Source organism: Eretmochelys imbricata, chromosome 12, assembly GCF_965152235.1.
Source record: "Eretmochelys imbricata isolate rEreImb1 chromosome 12, rEreImb1.hap1, whole genome shotgun sequence".
Classification (NCBI taxonomy): Eukaryota; Metazoa; Chordata; order Testudines; family Cheloniidae; genus Eretmochelys; species Eretmochelys imbricata.
The window spans coordinates 1,360,776-1,383,341 of record NC_135583.1 but is presented as its reverse complement, the minus strand read 5'-3'; the positions used below and the strand labels follow the sequence as shown (position 1 = coordinate 1,383,341).

Sequence of the window (22,566 nt, the reverse complement as noted above, 5' to 3'; positions counted from 1 at the left end):
AGTGGCCCGAGAGAACTGCAGGGTCAGCCCACAGCCAGCAGCCCCGGTCCAGCCATGCCCCAGCAGGACACAGACGTGCCAGCGTCCGGCTGCAGGGCTGCCCCCATGAACAAGCGACCCTGGTCAGAAACCCACTAACTGGGCTCCACCAGCATCTCCCAGCACCTGCCTGCGTCCCTCCATCCTGCCCTGCGCTCTGCTGAACCCCCCCCCAGGTACAATGCAGCGGGTGCCCAAGATCTGCTGGGAGACAAGCAGGGCCTCTGTTCCGCCTGCCCCTTAATGGGGTACTGCCAGCTTACAAACCACTGTGGATGGACACCCAGGGCCTACTGAAGGGAACCGGAGCTGGGCTCCCAGATCCTGTGTCCTCCCCCATCCCAGTCCCACCAATTTAGACCCCCCTCCCACAGGGGAATCTGACATTAAGGGTCAGATCGGAGCCTTGCTAACCACCATGGACCTGAGCACATTCACACCACTGCAGAATCTAGCCTATTGGCTACACAGGAGCTGCAGTGATTTGCACCTGGTGGGAATCTCACCCTGGAGTGCAAATCCTTTGGGGCACAGCCCAACCCCTGTGGGGGCTGACCCATGGTGGGTGATGCCCACACCCACAGAACAAACCCGAATCATTAGCCTGGCTGCTGTTGGGTTTTTCATCCTCAGCCAACGCACAGACACTGCCCAGACACCACAGGTGGAGTCCCTGCCCCAGGGAGCCTAGAATAAGGACCCAAAACAGGCAGAACGGAGGAACATTTTGCAAATGGGGAAACTGAGGCATGAGAGGCTAGGGCCAGCTTTTGCAGCCAGCCAGACATGGCAGGAGCTTCTGGCAATCTGGGTTGTGCATAGGGGTGGGGGATCGGAGCCGAGTGGGTTTCGAACCCCAGCACAACATGACTTGTCCAGGGTCCCACATAGAGTCCATGGCAGAGCTGGGCCTGGAAGCCAGGGCCCCACTGCAGTGCTTTATCCCCACTCCCATCCTTCCCCAAGGGCCATGCTAGCTCAGGGGATGTCCTTGTATCGAAGGGTACCTGGGGAAAGGGTCCAAAGAGGGAAAACAATTGTGGTAGCACACTGAGTGTGGCCAGCTCACATGGTTTTACAGCGAGGCTCCTGGTCTTTGGTGATTTCCTTAAAGCCCCAGCTCCTGGAGTCAGGTGAGAATGTGACAACTGCAGCTTGCACTGGAGAGAACAGGCTTTGTGAGAGGCACAGAGGCACCTGGCGGTGGGGATGGGGATGCCCAGCTGCTCCGGGGCAGGGCTCCTGCAGGGCTGGCAGTGTCCCGGATCAGGCCCCAGGCACAGAGAGCAGCCTGCTCCTGGTGAGCCATTTCCTGCTCCCTCCCCCGTCCGGGGGCGCTGATAGCCAATACTCGCCAGCGTTCCTCAGGCCCATGACACATTGGTCATGCTTCCAAATATAACCCAGCCTGGTCCAGGGGCTGAGTGATGGAAAGAACCCTCAGCACACAGCCACGCACAGTCACTCTGCTCCCGGCCGTTCGCAGGCAGAGACGCCGACTGGGGATTAGTCACCCCCATGCCATGCTGCAGGCAGGCGTTCTGCTTCCTGGCCAGCCCCAGCTTGCTGCTGCTCCTGGCCTGGGGCTGGGATCCAGGCGGGAAGAGGAACACAAGGCACTGAGCCCATACGCAGGTTCCTCCACACGGCCCCCCAAGGGGCACAGCTATATCCATCACACGGCCCCTCCACTGTCCCAAGATGGAAGGGACTCCCCCCCAAGACCCAGCTGCCTTCAGACCTCATTGGGTAAAGCCAGAACGACCTGACTGGCTCAAATGGGGGCACGTCCCATCTGCCCATCTCACCAAGGGCCACACCTCCATCTGTGTGATTCTGCAAAACAAACTGTTCCAAGTGGGCCTGGGGGGCACTGGCAGATCTGGGGGGCAGGAGCAGAGAGGAATCCAGGGCTGGGATAGCTGGGGCTGTGGGGCAGTATTGAGGGCCACTGGCAGAGCTGTGTGAGGGGAGCCCAGGGCTGGGACTGCACGCAGCTGTGGGTCAGAAGTGAGGGGCACTGGCAGAGCGGGGGGGAGCCCAGGGATGGGATAGCAGGGGGCTCTGGGTTGGGATCAAGGGGCACTGGCAGAGCCTTCTGGGGGGAGCCCAGGGCTGAGACAGGTCAGGAATGAGGGACACCAGCAGAGCTGTCTGGGGGGAGCAGGCCCAGCTCCTGTCTGCCCTGTCCAGGCTGGAAGCACATGGTTTCCCTGCACTCTCCTGAGAGCCCAACTGCTCAGCACTGGACTCTCCAGCTCTATTTCCCACTTGCCCCCTGCAGAGGGGGGTTCCCAGCAGCCGGGGGCTCCCCCCGAAAACAGGAGGGCGCAGGGCTCCACCATACAGGGAACCAGGGACCAGTGGGCGGCTCCAGCCGGGCCCAGAGGAAGACAGATGCCGGAGGTCAGCCATTCCTCCAGCAGCAGCCACTGCAAAGGCGCCTTGAGAGGGGCAGGGAGGGGCCCAGGCGCGCAGTGGGGGAAGCAGCAGGGACAGTGCCCAGTGACCTCCTATAGCATGGCTAATTCACAGCATTGAAGTGAGCCAGGAAAAGGACCCTTCACTCCAGGGCTGCCCAGAGAGGGGCCCGATCCTGCTCTCACTCCCTGCAAGGCGCTGAGTGGGGCTGCAGGCCCCATCCCCATATGGGAGCAGCTAGCGCCAGATCAGAAACGACACCGGACTGAGGGTCCTACCCCGCTGAGGGCCTCCCCCGGTGGCTGAGTACTTAGCAGGATGGGCCCATCAGGTGTGACCCCACTGGAATGACACTGGTGTAAAGCCAAGCGGAAGTGATGACCGATGCAAAGCCAGCAGCTGGGACATCCCATCCCCACTGATTTCAAACCCACCTCCAGAGCTAGGCTCAGCAGGCCCTGAAGAGGGAGAGCAAAGGCAGGTAGGCCCAGCTCTCACGCATTTAGCGCCAGTTCAGGATACGAGCAGGAAGGCGGTCCCCAAGCCACGGGAGTCCTGTGACAATGACAGGATCCCAGCTCTGGTTTATTTCCAGCCGGTCTCTAGCCCGCGTCACGGCAGAGAAAAGCTCAGAAACGCGACTCATACACCAAAGCCAGATGCTCAATCACAAAAAGCCCCAAACAACAAGCCAACCGAAATTCCCCATTGGAAAGCCCATCTTGTGATCCCCGGGAGGCTCTGAGCACCGGGGCTGCCAATGCTGCCTTGGGTTGGGGGGGCCATATGGAGACAGAGCAGAGCCTGGTGGAGGACATATGAGGGATAGCTCAGTGGTTTGAGCATTGGCCTGCTAAACCCAGGGTTGTGAGTTCAATCTCTGAGGGGGGAAAAAAAAATTGGGAATTGTGCCTACTTTGAGCGGGGGGTTGGACCAGATGATCTCCTGAGGTCCCTTCCAACTCTGATATTCTATGAAAAGCCAGAGTCACTTGTTTGCCCCGGGCAAAGGTGTAAACCCCAATTGCAGCCTGCTGGGGAGAGCCGGGTCGTTACAGCGCTGCTGAGCCCCCGCAGTGGCTACAGTGGGAGTCGGGGGCCTGGCTCAGGGGAGCAGGCCAGGACGGAGCTTTCCCTAATATGGCCTTTTGCCTGCTTTTCCTGCCAGGAAGAGCTTGCATCCTTCCAGAGTCGCCTGCGGGAAAGGGAGCTGGGGAGGGGAAGGGAGCTGGGCCGGCAGGCGAGGCCCCTCGCGTCACGCTCCCATCCGGCTTGTGCTTCCATTTCAGGTGCCCGGCTCCCCCTCCCCCTGCCCCTGCCCGCTGGACAGGAAGTGCCAGGGCAGTGAGTCAGCGTGGGGAGAATTCCCCGGCTCCAGCCCAGCCACTGAGCCGACCCCAGAGAACACAGCCTGCTCACACCGAGCCTCGCAGGGCCAGACTCTGGTCGGGAATGGGGCCCACGGCTCACCCCGCCCGGCGCCCGCCATCTGCCTGCGGTGCCAGGAGGGGTGTGGTGGGGGGGCAATGCCTCAGCCTCCTGGGGGTAGATCAAATGTGGTCGAAGGCCGGGACTTGCAGCATGTGCACTGGGCCTGGCCCTTTGAGAATTGGGGCCCGATTTCCACTACCTTGCCCCTTGGGTTCGCAGCCTAGGCACGGCCCGTGGGGTGGGGGAGCAGGAGGCTCGGAGCCCATTTGATGCCCCAGACCCGAGGCTGGCTGTGCCAGCCCCCTATGTCAGGCTGTACATTGCCCGAGCCGTTTGAGAGGGGAGCAGACACCATCGGGGACTGGTGGCAGCTTTGGGGAGGCTGCAGACTCACGGAACCATGAAGCAGTGCCCAGCAGCACTAGAAAGCAGCCCCTTGCCATGGGAATGGGGCACAGACAGGAGGAGCGGGGGAGGGGTGGTTCATGGATGGTAACACTGACCTCTCAATCCCCCCAAACAGGAGACACTTCAGAAAGTCAGGCCAGGATCATTCTCCCTCTGCTACAGATGGGGAAACTGAGGCACTGGGGGGGGGGCTAAGCCCCAGAATCAGAGAGCCCCAGAATCCCGACTCCCAGTCCCAATGACTTTCTGTTGGAAGGGCCCAATTCTGGTGTTGGTCTCACTGATTGTCCAGGGCATTGTGCCTATGTGATTGAGAGCAGAACAGGGACCCTAGCTGGCCCCTGTCCCGGACACTTTTTTTTTTGGGGGGAGGAGGGTCTCCAATATGTTCCCCAGTAACTCTCTAAAGCTGACTGCAGTGTATTCACTAGCACTAAGCACCAGTGTCTAATGATTAGACCAGAGAACAAGGGGCTGGGACTCCTGGGTTCTGCTGCCAACTGCTGCCTTAGTTTCCCCACCTATAGATTGCACAGACACAGGGGCTTCACTCATGCTGGCAAAGCACCTTGGGAACCGCCTGGGCAGGTGGCCTGTACAAGTGTCAAGTGCTTCCCCCACGGACAGCATGGTATGGTGGGAGGGGCAGCTGGAACGCTGGTCAGCAGGGATGGCAGCGTAGCAGGCGAGGGAGGTAGGGCGGGTAGCCGAGCGGGAGCAGCGCTTGGGGCACTGGAATATTCCAGACCTGGCCCAGCGTGGGCGTGAGGCCCTGGCTTGTGATAGCAGCCCAGGATCCTGTAGCCAGCGTTCATCCCAAATGAAAACACCTTTCACCCCTGGGGTCACTGCATCACCAACCAAAATCCATGGCCCCCCCAACCAGGCGTACAAATTGTTCCATTTTAGATAAGAAAAGCCAGGTTCTTTTCATTTGTCTTGTCTCAGAGCCTTCACGGCTCCCGCTCTCTCTGCCACCACGAAGACGGGACAGTTAATTATCTTTCTGAATGAAAGCTGACTCTCTTGGAATCACATGCTCCCAGGAGCTGGGGCTTTAAGACACCCCCAAAGACTGGCAGCACAGTATGGCTCAATACCCGCTCTGATTGCTGGAAAACCAGCAACAGCTGGGCTAGAACCCCTCTGGAGAATGGCAGGTGAGAGACGGAAAACTGGAAAGAGACAGCTGCAAAGGAACCTGCCAGAAGCCCCGTCTGTCCCCACCCGGATTTTTATGTGAGCGGCACTTACAACCAAGGCCAGGTTTTCGCCCCCAGCCCTCCACAGGCATTTAGCAAGAAGCATGCCACTCACCAGGAAGAGCACCCCGTGCTCACCAGCTCACCCCTCCCCCAGCCTGACTTTCCTGCAGCTCGCCCATCGGAGCCACAGAAGGCTCCATGCCAGGTGGTGGTCACCAGCAGCTTGCCCTGGGTGCATCCTTGTATGAAAACAGATGGAAACAGAAATCCACATCTAACTGGATGACCCAATGCTCTGCCAAGGAGATGGGGGGCGGGGGGTGTTGTTGTCTAAAGGGATGACCCCCAGTTATCTCAAAAGCACCACCCAGCATCACTGAGTCCAGCCTCACATTCACTGCTGGGCCCTAGGGAAGAGTCATTACCTCTATGTAACAGACGGAGAAACTGAGGCACAGCAAGGGAAAGTGACTTGGCCGAGGTCACAGAGAACAACGGCTTCCCAGTGGAATAGGACTTCCCGTGGCTGCCCAGAGGGGTCTCCAGGTCCCGCATGGGGGGAATTTCCTCCTCTCCCCCACAGATGTCCGAAGTATGTCCCCCTCCCTTCCCCACAACCACCGCACCCCTGCCTGATCCTGCTGGCGTCCCACACAGCAAAGCAACTGCTCCTAAAGGCCACTGGAATTCAGTCCACTAGCCGAACCCCTGGATTCACGCCAGGGCTACCGGACTGGGAAGACTCAAACGCACCCTGTGCTGCCCTGCTTGGTGGAAGCTGCTGGCGCGACACCAGCCTCGGCAATGGTACCCCCAACCTGCCAGTCCTTCAGTTGCCCCCTGACCATTCACAGGTCCCTTGGAAAGGAAAAAATCCAGCCCAGGATTAACTGAGGGCATTTCGCTGGCACAAGGCCCAAGCACGGGTGGGGGGACCCTCCTGCTCACAGCCCCGTGGAACAATGCATGTTTGTGCCAGGGATCAGCTCTGAGGCTGTTCCCTGGAGCCGGCAGCACGGCTGCTACGAGGAGCGGCACTGCTGGAATTAGAGCCCTGCGGAAACTGACACCACTGGTAGCCCCCAATGCCAGCCCTGGCACTGCTAACACCAGGGTCACGCTGGAGCTCTCCCCCTGCTAATCGCTCCCCCTGACCATCGGGTCCCCCAGACACCTTTGCTGGGGGCCTCCAGGCGTATGACCCAAGTGTGTGTTGTTAATGCTCCTGCCTCACGGCTTCTCTGGGGAACCACCGGCCAGCAGCAAGCCAGCCGCCCCCATGCCCCAAGCATGGCAGGGCACAAGCCTGGGCCCGTTGCCTCCCTGCTGCAAGGAAGGGAGCACGCGTCTGCCCCTCAACAACAATCAGACTGGGTGAGGCCTGATCCATGGGGGCACCTCCTGCTGTTCAAAGGAAGGAGGAGAGAATGCAGGGAGTTCAACACCTTCCCACACTCCAGCCCAGCCGGCAACTCTTTACTCTGCTGCCCTGTTGGCAGACCCAGCAAAGGCGGCAGGGCAGGCTGGGCTCTGACTAGCAGCCTGGGCACAGCAGGGAAGGGCACAAGAGCAGTTCATACAGGCGAGAGGGGATGGCTGATCAACTCGCTGCCATGGGGCGGGCAGGCTGAGAGTCACACGTAGCCCTGGCAGCATCTGTTCCGGCCCTGCAGTCTGCGATGAATGGGGACCCTCTCCCACCCTCTGGGCAGCAAAGGCTGCAGGTCACGTCTCCTACACTCCTGGGTGGAGAGGCTTGGAGCGTGCCAGGCAGGGCCATGCCACGTGCCACAGTTTGAGAGCGGAGCAGTTATGCCTGTGGGTGAGTAGGCCTTTTGGGTGGGAGCAGGCTGGCAGGCGCCTGGCCAGAAACACAGAGAGAAAAGCCCCAAGAACATTTCACGTAGAACAACAAAACGGCTGTTTGTAGAGCAACCTCCTGGATCCGGGAGCCAGACGCGGCCCAGTCACACAATGAAGAACTGCTCCCTGCCCACCCCCAGCTTGTGATTGGTGGAGAATTGGACATTAGCCACCGGATCACTGCTCATTCGCTGTAACGGCCTCTTCCCTACCCTCACACTGGCCAGCCAGGAGGGCTCCCGGCTCTACATGTCAGGAGGGTGATTTATTACGACAACATGGGAAACCGCCATGCCATGACAGCGTGACTGCTGAGCCCCCGGGAATGGGCAGCACAACCCAGGTGCACCTGCTCTGTGCAGCCTGAACTCCCACTGGCTGGCCCTGGGCTTGCTGGCAAGCCAAGGACGGGGATTCTGGGCGTTCAGTCTCGTCCTAGGGGGCTGCGCTGTCCTGAGGGGCATCACGGGGCAGCCAGTGAATGAGCAATAGGGAGGAGTGGATGTTGCTGAGGATCCTGTGTCCCAACTCGATGGAGGAGAAAACTGGAAATCCCAGCAGGACTTGGCCGGAGCTGCCTTTGCTAGCAGAGGGTGGCAAATCAGAGTCTGATGCCCTCTCTCGCCACTACCTCTGGCGAGGCGGAAACGGCCACGTTCCATTCTGCACACGCCCCCTCTGCTTTGGCTGCCCCAAGGGACCAGTTTGATGCCAGCTGTGGCGGTGAAGGTCTCAGTGACAGGGATCTGCTCCGAGACCCTCCCCACTCGTGACACACAGCCTGGAAGCCCAGCTGCCCTGGGCTGGATCTCAGTCCTGACCTGGCTTGGAGGAGCTCTGGAATTCATCACCAACCCTGCAAGTCAGCCAGTCCCAGAGGTAGGGCCAGTTCTTACCGGGATGGTCCTACCTGACCCAGAGACAGCACCCAGCAAAGCTGGGCACACAGCTCCACCTGGGGCAGCGCCAGACGTTCACGACGCAGCTCAACTCCCCAGCCCTTGGCTGGCCCCATAGCAGCCCCTCCCCATGGTGAGCTGGACCAGCAACCAACCTGCTTCAACCAGCTGGTCTGTTTGTGCCACAGGGCTTGTCCAGTAGCTCTCAAAAGAGGAGCATCAGCAGCCCTGCAGGGAAATCCTGCACCTCTTCCTCCTTGCTCAGGTGCATTCATCCTCTGGCCCAGGACAAACCTGGGGCACAGAAAACTGCTGGGCGGAAGCTCCAAGCTCTGCTGGATTGCTGCATCAGGCGAGGCCTGAGGCACGCCTGAGCCCCACAGGGCTGTTTGCTAAGCAGTTTTGAGGATTCCCCCTGTGCTGCCGACCCAAACCCAACTGGTGTCACTCCCAGACACAGCCGGGCGAAGGCAGCCAGCAGGCAGACGCTGGGGCGCGGAATCCACTTGGGAGTCACTGCAGGGAGTCGGGGCCAGGTGCAAGGCTGGATTAACTTTTTTTGGGCCCAGCGCCAAACATATTTGTGGGCCCCCTTGGGAGCAATATGGCATGGGGTGGGGTGGGGGGGGTCGGTCCCCAGAGTGAGGGGCCGGCCGGGGACAATGAGGCAGGCCACGGCATGGCAGGAGCAGCCGCGCTCCGTGCAGCCCAGCAAGAGGGCACCATTTACATACTTACAGCCACAGACGCACACTGCCACGCCCAGCCCTGTGCTGCCAGCCTGCCCAGTGCCCTGCCCTTATGCCCAGCACCCTCTTGCCCAGAGACCTCCAGCCACAGATCCCTATGCCCAGCACCCCCTCACTGAGACCTGACCCTATGCCCAGCATCCCCCGCCCAGAGAGGTTCCCTGCTGGCCTCTGACCAAAACTGCACAGTGCCCTGCACACCACACTGCCCGCCCAGCGCCCCCCGCACTGCCCAGCGCCCCCCTCATTCCGCACACAATATTTTAAAATTCCGCAATTTTTTTTTGCCAATAAATATGGAAGCTCCAGCCTGGCAGTGAGGAGCAGAGGCCACCGGTTGCATGGAGGTGGGAGATCACCCTGCAGCCTCCCCCAGCCCTGGGACAGGGACTGGGCAGTGAGGCTGCACCCGACCCTGACACAGCGAAAGGGCCAGGCCTGCCCCAGAAACACCCTGGAGCCCTGCCCCTCTGCGCCAGGCGCACCGGGGTGGGTGAGCAGGCTCAGCCCAGCAGCAGGATCCAAGTGCAGAGGGACTTAGTGGGGGGGATCCAGGTGGGGGTGAGAGGTTTCTGTGTGGGGCAATCTGGGTGCGGGCAGCTCAGTGGGGGATCTGGATGCACAGGGAATGTCCCAGGTGCAGGGGCCGTGGGACTCTGCAGGGGCTTCCAAGTGAAGGTGGTTGGGGCTCAGCGGGGGGTATCTAGGTGTGGGGAGCTCAGCTGGGGGGTCTGGGTGCAGAGGAGGTGGGGTTCATTTGGGTGGGGGTCCTAGTGCAGCTGGTGGGACTCAGTGGGAGTGTGTGGGGGGCTCATCCCAGTGGTCCAGGTGCAGGGGAGATGGGGCTTGTCAGGGTGGGGGTGTGATGGGCCTACTTAATGGGGGAGTCCCAGTTGCTGCTGATGGGATGTTGCATGCCGGGCTCCCGCTTCCCATACCACCTGTCCCTTCCCCACCGCTCCGTCCCCATCCCCTCCCCTCCACTTCCTTCCCCCTCCCCTCCCCTCCCCCTCCCACCTGCTTCCATCCCCACCGCTCCATCCCCTCCCCAGCCTGCTCCCTGCCACGCCCCACAGGGGTCACTCTGTCACACCGAAAACAGGGGGCTCCCAACGCGCGGGGGGAGGGGGCTCACCCAGCAGGAGGCCGAGACGCTGGGGTCCAGCTGCAAAGTCAGTGGAGCAACAGCCTCTTTTTTCAGCTGGGCAACTCGGCACTCACAGAAGGGGGGGCAGTGGCATGTGACCCTGTGGGCCCCCCACACCTTCCTCTGTTTGGGGGCAATGCCCATGGGCATTCCCAGTCCCCCCGCTCCTCCCAAGGGCTGCTTCCCTTTTCTTCTCCCTCACTTTCTAAAAGGAAGCAAAGAAATCTGCAGGGGGACCGGTTTTCATTCCTCCAGGAGTACCCGACACAGACCCCCCCCAGTGCCCAAAGCGCCCACACACACAGACCCCTGCCCCAGATCCCCCCGAGACCCACTCCCCCACACCCTGCCTGTCCCCCAGCCACACTCACCGCCCACTGGGAAGCGACTATGTCCATGTGTGGGCTGAGACAGCACCACAGCTGGGGCTGGTCGGGGATCGCTCTGGCCCCTCAGGAGCAGTGCAATCAGCAAGGACAAAGCGGGAGTGGGGCCTGCCTGGGCCGGGCTCCCTCAGGACCCACTTGCCTGGAGGGGCCAGCCAAGACCCATGCATTGCCCAAGACAGCCCTGCCCATGCCCTGGTCCCAAGCAGTTTGGCCTGGGGAGGTGGGCAAGGCCTCACAGATGGCAGGCAGCAGAGACTGCCTAAGCCAGAGCCATGCTGGAGAGTGGATCAGATCCCTGGGATGTGAGCCCCAGAAGCCCGCCCAACCCAGCTGCACTACTGGCCCCACACTCAGGGGCCAGAAGTGGGGAGGCAGGTGAAGAGGAGTCAGCGTTGGGTGGGGCCTCGGGGCAGAGTGGGGAGGGGAGTTGGGGCCACGGTCCTGACACCGGGGCCCCTTCTGAGTGTGGGCCCGGCACCATGGAGCCACTGATGCCGTGGTAAAGCCAACACTGGCCAAATGTACCCCTTCCTTGAGACACCAACAACGGGAAAACACAAGAAGGGTGAAGGCAGCCTGGCCTAGTGGACAGAGCAGTCAACTGGGACTTGAAAAGCCTGGGTTCTATTCCCAACTCTGCTGGGTGAGCACAGGCAAGTCACTTCCCCGCTGTGTCTCAGTTTCCCCAGCTGTAAAATGGAGATGACACTGACCCCCAGCAAAGTGCACTGAGATTAATGCAGAGCAAGAGCCAAGGATGATTATTTTCCCCAGGATGGCTAAGGAACCGTTTTCAGCTCCCCAGATGCATGGTGCTGGGATCCACCCCAATTCTCAGAGATCCCAGCACTAACAGACCCAGACACCCTCACAGCCAATGCTCATCGGGCACAACACCACGCCCCTCCCTGGGATGGAGCTACATGGGAGGCCAGCGTTGGCAAGCCCGGTTCACACGCTCAGAGACTTGCCCAAGGTCACACGTGAGTCAACGGCAGAGCTGGGACCAGAGGCCAGGTTGGCTCCTAGCTGGCTGGGCCACATGGCCACCCAAACACTGCTGGCTGTCTCAGAGCAGGGACAAACTCACAGGCTGTAAATCCTCCATCTGCTAAGCCAGCCAGCCAGTCCCTCTGCTGGGGGAGTCCCCCTCACCTCCGAGCTCAGGCGAGGGGCCTCAATATGCCACACCGCTGGGCTGGTCCCAACCCAATGAGGGTAACCCAGGGCCTCTGCCATCCCCTTCCCCGCATAAGATGGGGCTGCAGGCCCTGAACACAGCAGCCATATGGCAGGACTGGAAGCTTCCCAGGAGGGAGAACACTACTGCACTCGTGGTAACGGGGCAGAAGGAACCCATGGGAAAGACCTGAGCCTCCACTGGGTTTGGTATCATAACAATTCCCCCACTGCCAAGACTTGAAGGTTGTCATGGCGCTGCCCGCCCTAGCCACTCAGGACATGCTGGGCGCAGTGGGGAGAGAAGCCAGAATCTCCTGCACAGGACTCTGCCACTTGAGCTACAGGAGACTCTCCACTAGCCATTAGCAGTATAGGGCCTATGGCATATTGCCAAACAGGCCCAATTCTGGACACTAGAGGGCATTAGCGCACACAATCCAGTAGCAGCTTGGGGCTCAGCCCAGTGCTATGACCCTCGGGGAGGTCTGTTACCTTCATAATGGCATTTCCTTTCCCCACTCTACCACTCCCATGACTGGTTTCTAGCCCTTCCCTTGGGCACCGAGCTGCAGAGAACCCCTTTGCTGACCACGCCCAGGTAATGCCCCTGCCCCTTCAGGGTGCTCATAGTGGCTGCCAGGTGGGGACGAAGGACTGAAGAGCCTATCATGCCGTGCTAGGGGCGGCAGCAGAGGGTCTGGGCCTATCTCGGAGGCAGGCTTGAGCAGAGGGAAACTCAGAGCAACGGTGTCTTGGGCTGCCCTTAGCTTGCCCAGCCCCACCAGGGCGATTCAGCCCCCAACGAAGGACTCCAGTTGGGTGCATGTGTGGGGCGCCTGCGGGTGGATGGGTTCATGTGCGTCTTGCTTTGCAATGATGACAAGTGAGGCCCAAATCATTCCAAACCCTGGCAACTGATCTGCCCCCTTCCGGAGCTGGTGTCTGGGGGGTACCCGCTGCAAGGGGCCAGGCCTCACTATCCCTATGAGCACCCACTGGTGCCCTGGCCTGCTCCCAGTGGGATCACACATGGACCGAACCACATGCCGGTAACCAGATTGGCCTAGTGCTGGCAGCGTGGCCAGGTCCCCTCTACACAAGTGTTTCCCTGTGTTGTAAGTGGCTCCCCGGACTCAGCTCTAGAGATGGGATCTAACAACGCTCTGGGTCTGATCAGGGGTTTCTCCGAGCCCTGATTGTCTCCCCGGGGGCAGGTGAGGGCAGGTACCCCCCGGACACCAGGCTGGCTCCAGCTGCCAGGCCACTGGGAGATCCGCAGTCACGATACAACCTCCTGCTGCAAGGCCACCTCCGGACATTACTGCCTTTCACCCAGCGGGATCCAGGAGCAGCCTGCGAGCCAGGTTCATTGGCTAACGCAGCCCACCCTGGGTAGATGGGACCCAGCAGCACCCCACGGTGCTGATCACAGCAGCCAAGCCACGTGCTCTTCCCATGGCAGCTGGGGAACCGTCCCAGCCCCTCGCAGGGCCCCTCTCCTCTGCCGCAGCAGGGCTGAGGCCAAAGTTCGGATGCTCCCAGAACAGTCTGGGCCCTGCTCTCTGTGTAGACACAGCACTGTATTCACCCTCCCCACTCCCCCCTGCATCTGACTGGCAGGAGGAGCCCAGCAGAGCAGCTGCTGCTGCTGCAGATTTATTGTCCTCCCCCATCGGCTGCTCCCTCCTCGTCCCCCACATACAAACACCTGCCACCAGAGCCACCCGCAAAGGCCCCCGTCCAGAGCACTAGCACAGCTGGGACTCCCGTGGGAGAGCGCCATCCGGTGGGCACTGCAGGCTGAGCTCACCCAGCCCCAGGTGCGCCCAGCTGATGCGAGCGAGGAGGCAGCCGGATGGGAGCACCACCCCCCCACCGGCTCGTCCTGCCCAGACATGACCCTGGAGCTCAGCACGCCAGCTGCAGCAGGAGCTGTTCCTGCAGACAGGCCCTGCCCTGCGCCTGCAGGCTAGGAGCACGTGGAGCCTGGGTGCTGGGTCCCAGTGCCCACCGTGGGCAAGGCGTAGTCCAGCGCCAGGCAGGGAAGGGCCTCGGCAACTCCTGCTCAGGGATCCCCCTGGATTCTCTGCTCCCTCCTGGCTGCAGTTTGGCCGTGGGGGGTCTGCCAGGGGCGTCTTGCCCAGGTACCATTCGCCCCCACCCCAGCAGCACCCAGTCCCAGCTGCCGCACACAGAGATGGGGGAGCCAAGTCTCTGATCACCCATGCCTGGGGATGCCCTGGCACGAGTGGGCTCACACCCACAGCCACATTCACTGCCTGGAGTTGAGCCCTCCAGGAGCCCTGGGCTTCGTTCAGACACTGCTGCCCAGGGGTGGGACCCTTGTTTAGGAAAGGCTGCTCCCCGCATTACCCCTCCGGGACTGGGGCAACCCTGGCCTGCAGTCTGCTCACCATCACGCCATCAGAGTATGTCCCTCTCAGGGATGGGAGCAGGCAGCTGCCAGGTGCCTGGGCAGCCACTGTGTGCAAGGGGCAGAGCACGCCCCCCGAACTAGGCCCGTCACACGAGCTGCGGCCTGTCACTGCAGCAGCAGCACCTGCAAGGAGGCTCTAGTGGAGGTCTTCGCAAAGAGGCTTGTGAGCCACGTGGGCTGCCTCCCCTCCCCTGAGGACAGAGCAGTCCCAGGAGCTGCTCTGCCCTTTGCTCCTTGGCCTCCGTACCTCGGTCTCTTCACCCTCTGCCCCCAGCGCTGGGTCCACCAGGGCCTATCTCGCACTGTCCCACACCAGGTGTGTCCTGTCCCACACCACAGCAGACGCTGAGCTCCGCCTCCCCATGCCTGCCCTCTGGCCATTGCCCCCCTAGACCACAGCAGAGCCTGCCCTGACCAGGTGACCTCCTGCCTTACGAGACTGGCCCAAAGTACCTCCCAGTGGCCTCAGCTCAGCTCTGCTCCACCACCTCTGGCAAGTGACCAGGCGAGGGTCCAACACAGTGCATAAACCCTCAAGTGCTCACTTATCTATGGTATTTATCTGGCCCCTACTACCACAGCACCTGAGCCCATATGTAACCTCCCAAACCCCTGGGAGGCAGGCCCATGCTATTACACTCTGTCATAACCATACAGCTAAGGGTAGCATAAAATCCCTCCTTTACCTGTAAGGTGTTAAGAAGCTCAGATAACCTGGTTGGCACCTGACCAAAAGGACCAATAAGGGGAGAATATACTTTCAAATCTGTGGGAGAAGATTTTTGTTCTGTGTTTCTGTGTGTTCTCTCTGGGTCAGCGAGGAACCAGGGCAGGGAAAATACATCTCTTAAAGCCATACCTGAACTAAGCACCTAAGACTACAAATTGTAAGTAATAGGAAGGAAATACATTAGCTTATCTTTTGTTTTAGCTTGTGAATTTTCCCTGTGCTAAGAGGGAGGTTTATCCCTGTTTTTTGTAACTTTGAAGTTTTGCCTAGAGAGGAATCCTCTATGTTTTAAATCCTATTACCCTGTAAAATTACCTTCCACCCTGATTTTACAGAGGTGTTTCTTTTACTTTTTCTTTATAATAAAGTTCTGTTTTTTAAGAATCTGATGGGTTTTTAGCGTCCTAAAAACCCAAGGGTCTGGTCTGTGCTCACCTTGTTTACCTATCTGGTTGGTAGATTATTCTCAAGCCTCCCCAGGAAAGGGGGTGAAGGGGCTTGGGGGGATATTTTAGGGAAACAGGAACTCCAAGTGGTCCTTTTCCTGAATCTTTGTCTAACTCACTTGGTGGTGGCAGCAGTACTCATCCAAGGACAGGGAAGGATTTGTGCCTTGGGGAAGTTTTTAACCTAAGCTAAGCTTAGGGGGTCTTTCATGAGGGTCCCCACATCTGTACCCCACAGTTCAGCGGGGGGAGGGAACCCTGACACCATCTGTAGCAAAGCGATGACTCACCGGTGCAGCGCCTCCTGCTGGTCATCTAGGAATTAGCTCTTTTCCAGCTTACAGCACGCCCTCTGCAGGTTGGTGTCTCGCCTGCCGCTGGCCCTGTGTCCCTCCCAGACCCCTGTGCCCTTTACCCTGGTGTTCTGCCCCAGCAGTACCCCTATACTCTAGGTCTCCCCTCCCAGGCAAACCCCCAACCCTCTAAATCCACCTTGCCTCAGTGGCTACTGCCAGTCATCATCTAGCCCCCGCTCACTGGGGCAGACTGCAGTCTGTAATGGCCACTCATCATTGGCAAGGGGGTAGGACCTGCTGCCTTTGCCTATCCCAGGCTACACCTCTGCAGCCCCAGTACCTCCATAGGCCTTCAACAAGGCCTGCAGTCAGGGGAGTTGCCAGGCTGGAGCTCCTCTTGCCCTTTTCCCCAGCACTCCCCCTCTTCAGGTACCTTGCTCCCAGGCAGCTAGCCCTTCCCACTCCAGGGCTACAGTGAGACTCCTCCAACTTCTGACCCACATCCCTTTTATCAGGCCAGCTGGAACCTAACTGAGCTGGCCACAGCTGTGGCTGCTTCCCCAATCAGCCTAGCTTTTCCCTGCCACAGCCCTCTCCAGGCCTGTTTTTAACCTGTTTTACTGGAGTGGGGCAGCTGCCCCCCCACTACACCCTGATTGTTCAGATGGGGAAACTGAGGCACAGAGCAGCTACGTGACTTGACCAGGGTCACCCAGGTAGTTGGTGGCAGAACAGGGATTTGAACCCAGGTCTCCCAAGTCCCAGTCTGGGACACTAAGCCACTGTGCCATCCTTCCTCACCAAGACTGGCTCTCCCCGGCTGTCTGGTGAAGACTAGCCACACTGGTTGCCTTCTCTGAGGGGTCTGCCATGAGCCCTACTCAGGGATTGGAAGCAAGCCCCACTGGGAGCTGCGCAGGGTAACCAATGAGACGAAGCGGGTGCTGCTCAGCCTCCAGTCAGGACCTGCCCAGGGCCCCACGCCAGCAATTTTAGGCTCTTGTGCAGCAGCTGCACCCTTGGGGCATACAAATGGCAGGTCCCTCCCCAGCCTGCACTGTGGTTCAGCCTCACACCCAGCACTCACCTCACCCTCCCTTGGGGCAGCCAGGAGAGCCAGGTCCTGGGAGCGACACTTTCCCAGCAAAGCGAAAGGCAGAGACACAGATAAGCTCAGCACTTGCCACGCCCTGTTCCTGGAACAACCCCACGCCACCTGGTTTTACAGCCACACACGGCAGCTGCTGGCAGCTGGAGAGGGCTAGTACAGCATGGAGGATGGGTCCAGCAATGGCTATTAGCCAAGATGGTCATCTGACATGAAAGGAGTCGCTCCCCTCCCCTGTACTGTACCCCATGCTCTGGGTGTCCCTAAATCTCCGACTGCCAAATGGTGGGACTGGACAACAGATCACTCAATGGCCCTGTTCTGTTCATGACCTCTGAAGCACCTGGCACTAGCCACTGTCAGAAGACAGGACACTGGGCGAGGTGGGCCATTGGTCTTCCCCAGTCTGGCCGCTCTCATGTTCTTAGCAGCCAACACGTGCCCTCTGACAGGCGTCTATCGTCTCTGCCCAGGCAGAAGAATGGATTCCATTTGGGGGACCATCAACTCAACAGGCCCCAAACTCCCCCTTCATTATTGGTGTGTATTATGGTAACAAGCGCATTCAGGGCTCCGTTGTGCTGGGCACTGTATGTACCCGCAGTGACAGACAGTCCCGGCCCCACAGAGCCTGCAATCTGAACAAGGCAAAACGTGGGAGAAGAAATGGACCCAACTGGCAGAGCCAGGAGCAAACCCAGGCTCCCACCCCCTCCACCAGCCCACCCCACCTTTCCACTCACTAGTTGCTACTCGTTTGATCCTTCTTGCTCAAGCAAACCTTGGGCAAATCTGGGTGTGAAGGGGTTAAACAGAGAACTGCTAAACAGAGCAAGGGGACCAGCCAGTATATTAGCCAAAAACTCCCAGACCGCAGAACTCCGCTCTGTGACGAGAGCCCATAGCGTGCAGTGTCACAGGAGCGCTGATCGGCAAGGGAGTGTACAGACCACTGCCCTGGGGGAAGATCCCGCTCACTAGGCCTGGCCCATGTGGGTTTGCATGGCTCAGCACCAGCCCAAGGTGCAGGCGCTGCCCTGAGGGGCATGCCACCTGCATGCCAGGGGAGCCGCTGCGGAAGGCAGGTGAGACAAGGGCACATCTCTTCTCACAGTTTGCTAGCGCCGCATGGCTCCCTGCTCCGGCCGCCCCACTCAGCACTGCCTTGTAATCGGACATGAAAGGAGCTCGCTCCGCTCTCCCGGCCCTGTACTGCACTCACACAGCCGGATCAGTTAGGCCTGGAGATTGCTGATTATCGGCCGGGTGAATCATTAACGACGTGCCCTGGGGCCGGCTGACGTGCACAGGCACAGCTCTTACGCTCTCACACGAGCCACCAGCCATGCCAGTTATTCACCCCCAGTTGGCCTCTTCCCAGGAACGGCTCCCTCCTTCCTCCTTCAGTTACCAATGGTAAACCTCGCCTTGGGAGGGCGAAATCCAGCACCCGTCCTTGACGGGCCTTGGGGCCCCACTGCCCCAAGTCTGCACAGTCCCAGGCTCCTGCTAGGCCCAGCTGTTCAGTTTTGGATGGTAAAATGCTTCTAGACCCCAGACTCCCAGCTCAGCTTGCCTGGTTCCAGGCCCGCCTCCTTGGCCCCTGTGGCCCAGTGAGGTCTGGGTGCTGCTGGGCCTGGGCCTTGCTCCTGGGGCCAGCAACAGAGGGGCTGGGAGTGCCTTGTGGCACCCACTCCTGGCTGATTATGGGGTGGTGCTGAGAGCCAGACAGCACTCGCAGCCCAATGACAGGGAGCTGACGGTGGTGGGAAGGGCTCCCTGGGGGGCAGAGAGAAAAGAGGGGGGCAGGGTTTGAAGGGTAACCCAGGAACACACCAGCAGGGTGGGAGTGGGGAGCAATGCCCCCTGCTTAGAGTCTTGTGCTATCCCAGACGAGGCCGAGTCAGGGAGGGAGCACAGGCCGGTGGTGAGAGCAGGGCCTGGAAGTAAGGCACTTGGCCGGACGTGCTGCACAACCTCCGGGCAGGTCACTTCCTCTCCGAGCCGCAGGTCCCAATCTGTAAACCGGGGATACCGACCCTGACCCTCCCTATGGGGGAGATGAAGGTACTGAGTGTCATGGGTGAATATGACACACACAGTTAGCCCTGGAGGTGATCAGTTTGAGTCCTGGCCTCTCAGCCAAGATGGTGGCCATCACCTCATTAAGAGCTTTGAGATCCTGGGCTGGCAGGTGCTAGGTGCCGATGTTAGCCTGGGGCAGGGCAATGGTCCATACTGCTGCTGGGAGAGGGGATCCTATGGGGGAAATATGCCCCCTGGCCTCCCAGCTTAGCCCAGCTAATTGCCCATGTCACAGCCAGGTCACCTTCACCTGGGTCAGTCACCCAGGCTGTAAACCCACATCCACGGAGCGGACTGCAATGTTGGGCAGACAGCGCTGGGGCTTCCCATCCCAGACACACCCCTAGGGCAGGGGCAGCACCAAGCAAACCTGACCTGCACCCGCTGCTGCCACGGTAGCCAGCACTGAGGACCCTAGCGCACTGCTGGCATGAGGCAGATACATGCAAGGGGCAAGTACAGCAGGTGCCTGCCCTGACACTGGGGGAGAGGAGCTCACGGGGGCAAAGGGGGCACCAAAGGGAGCAAATGGAGGGCTCTAGAGCAGGCCATGCCAGGTCCTCCAGGAACTGGCCTGAGACCCCAACAAACTCGTTACAGGGAGGTCCCTGAGCAGCCACAGGCCGGCAACAGCCTCGCCCAGGGGATTTAGCCACTGGTTTCTGTTTCAGATCTCCTTCAAAGGACAAAGGCGCAGCTCCACACCTCGGAAACACCGTCCCCCACCCCCTCCGGGCTGCTGGGCCAGATCCTGACCCCCGGCACAGAAACCAGCCCCTGCCCGTAGCTGTGACAACTTCTCCGCAGCCCTGCCACTCGGAGCCCCCCACCGCGAGAAAAACCCAGCCCCCCGCACGCCCTCTGGCATGGCCGGACTAGAGCCAGCTGTGGATGGCTGCCACCCAGGCGCCCGCCCTGGCCCCTGGCTTCACCAGGGAGGCGGCCCGGGGCCAGATCAGGATCCGCAGGAGCCACGCGGGGCGGCTCGTGCCACGTCGAGAGGGGCACGATCCGGGGCCGGCAGAGCCGATCCCGGGAACGTCCCGGACCGCAGCGGACAGGGCACAGCCCGGCCGGCCCCGCGGGCGCCGGGAACCGCAGGCAGCCTGGGGCCCCGGCCAGCGGGCGAGCCGGGAGCAGGAAACTCGCCGCGGCCTCGGGCTTCCCAGCGCCGGGGGCTCCGCATTGTCTCCGCGGGGGGCGCGGGGGGCGGCGCCCGGCAGCTCCCAGGCCCGGGCACGTCCCTGCAGCTGGGTCCGGCTCCCCGGGGCAGGCGGGCGGGGCTGGGAATCCGCCTCCGCGCGGCGGCGTCCGCGGGCCGAGCTCCAGCCGCCCCAGCGCGACACCCCCGGGCCGCCGCGGGCGCTCTGGGGGCGCCGGGAGGCAGCGGGGATGGGCCCGGCGGGCGGGCAGAGAGGCCCCGCTCCGGGCACCCCCAGCCACCGACCCCAGCGCCAGCTCCAGCCGGGCTCCGGTCCGCTCCCCCGGCTGCGCAGCGGGCGGCTCCGGCTGGCCCCGGCCCCGGCCCCGGCGGGGCGGGGCGCAGGCCGGGCACTCACCAGGTAGTTCATCTTCCCCGGGCGGCCCCGGCAGGGCCCCGCCGGCCGCACAGCCGCGATCCCGGCGCTCGGCGCAGGCTGCCCGCCCCAGGCCCGTCAGCGCATCGTCCCGCGGGCCCAGGCGGCGCGGCGCGGCCCGGCCCGGCTCGGCTCGGCTCGGCAGCTCCGCACCGCAGCGCTCCCCCGGCCGACTGGCCGCCAGCGCCGGGCTGGCCAGGGAACTGCCCGCCTCCAGCGCCGCCCACCGCCGGCCGCGGCCGGGAGAGCAGGGGGCGGCGCCGAGCCCAGCGGGGGAGCCGAGCCGGGGAGCGCGCGCGCGTGTGTAAGAGAGAGACGGGCTGGGCGGGTGCGAGTGTGTGTGAGGGGGGCGGGGTTTGGGTGTGTATATGATTGACATGGGCTGTGCGTGTGAGTGATGGGTGGTGTGTGCGTGAGAGCGAGAGAGACAGGCTGTGTGTGCGTGTGTGAGCGAGCGAGAGAGAGGGGCTGTGTGTGATGGGTGGGGTGTGCGTGTGTGAGCGAGATGGGCTACGTGTGTGCGATAGGTGGGATGTGTGAGTGAGTGAGTGTGTGACAGAGACTGGGTGGTCAGAGCACTGGACCCGGACCCAGGAGATCGGGCTTTGATTCTTGGCTTTGACACACCGCCTGTGTAACCCTGGGCAAGTCATTCTGGCCGGGCTGGCTTACAAGTTTTACTGCTAGAATGATGCCAGAGGCGGCTGTGAGTTGTTACCACAATAATAATACTGGTAAAAGCCTCAGGGTGGACCCAGTTTTCCCCATATAACGGACCTTATACCAGTGTGGTTCATACAGAAATTGCTCACTTGAATACCAGTCTAATTGTGTCCACATTAGTTGGAGTTTGTTGTAGCAATAGAACTTTCTGGTGCATACAAGTCCTTTGGGCCAGATTGGCACGTGTGGCTGGATTTTCCACAGCTCAGCTCTGAAATCAGAGCTGGATTTCCCAAAGTGCTTAGTGGCCAGCAGTTTCTACTGAGACACCTAGGGACAGATTTGATACCCCTTAGGAAAAACTGGCCTCTTATTGAGAAAAGGAGTACTTGTGGCACCTTAGAGACTAACCAATTTATTTGAGCATGAGCTTTCGTGAGCTACAGCTCACTTCATCAGATGCATACCGTGGAAACTGCAGCAGACTTTATATATACACAGAGAATATGAAACAATACCTCCTCCCACCCCACTGTCCTGCTGGTAATAGCTTATCTAAAGTAATCACCAGGTTAGGCCATTTCCAGCACAAATCCAGGTTTTCTCACCCTCCACCCCCCCCACACAAATTCACTCTCCTGCTGGTGATAGCCCATCCAAAGTGACAACTCTTTACACATTGTGCATGATAATCAAGTTAGGCCATTTCCTGCACAAATCCAGGTTCTCTCACTCCCTCACCCCCCTCCAAAAACCCACCCCCATACACACACAAACTCACTCTCCTGCTGGTAATAGCTCATCCAAACTGACCACTCTCCAACTTTAAATCCAAGTTAAACCAGAACATCTGGGGGGGGGAAGGGGGGAAAAAACAAGAGGAAATAGGCTACCTTGTATAATGACTTAGCCACTCCCAGTCTCTATTTAAGCCTAAATTAATAGTATCCAATTTGCAAATGAATTCCAATTCAGCAGTTTCTCGCTGGAGTCTGGATTTGAAGTTTTTTTGTTTTAAGATAGCGACCTTCATGTCTGTGATTGCGTGACCAGAGAGATTGAAGTGTTCTCCGACTGGTTTATGAATGTTATAATTCTTGACATCTGATTTGTGTCCATTTATTCTTTTACGTAGAGACTGTCCAGTTTGACCAATGTACATGGCAGAGGGGCATTGCTGGCACATGATGGCATAAATCACATTGGTGGATGTGCAGGTGAACGAGCCTCTGATAGTGTGGCTGATGTTATTAGGCCCTGTGATGGTGTCCCTTGAATAGATATGTGGGCACAATTGGCAACGGGCTTTGTTGCAAGGATAAGTTCCTGGGTTAGTGGTTCTGTTGTGTGGTATGTGGTTGTTGGTGAGTATTTGCTTCAGGTTGCGGGGTTGTCTGTAGGCAAGGACTGGCCTGTCTCCCAAGATTTGTGAGAGTGTTGGGTCATCCTTCAGGATAGGTTGTAGATCCTTAATAATGCGTTGGAGGGGTT

General features: G+C 60.1%; 1 protein-coding gene across 2 annotated transcripts in view; it reads right to left on the bottom strand.

Annotated features, from left to right (window-relative positions):
• Nucleotides 1-20,534, bottom strand: part of BCAR1 (BCAR1 scaffold protein, Cas family member) — a 40,540-nt gene extending 20,006 nt beyond the window's left edge. For both annotated transcript variants that reach the window (XM_077831261.1, XM_077831262.1), the window contains exon 1: nucleotides 20,395-20,534. In XM_077831261.1, coding sequence (XP_077687387.1) covers nucleotides 20,395-20,406 — 12 coding nt within the window. In that variant the 5' untranslated portion in view covers nucleotides 20,407-20,534. The remainder of the gene's footprint in view (nucleotides 1-20,394) is intronic.
• Between the last annotated feature and the right edge of the window lie 2,032 nt (nucleotides 20,535-22,566).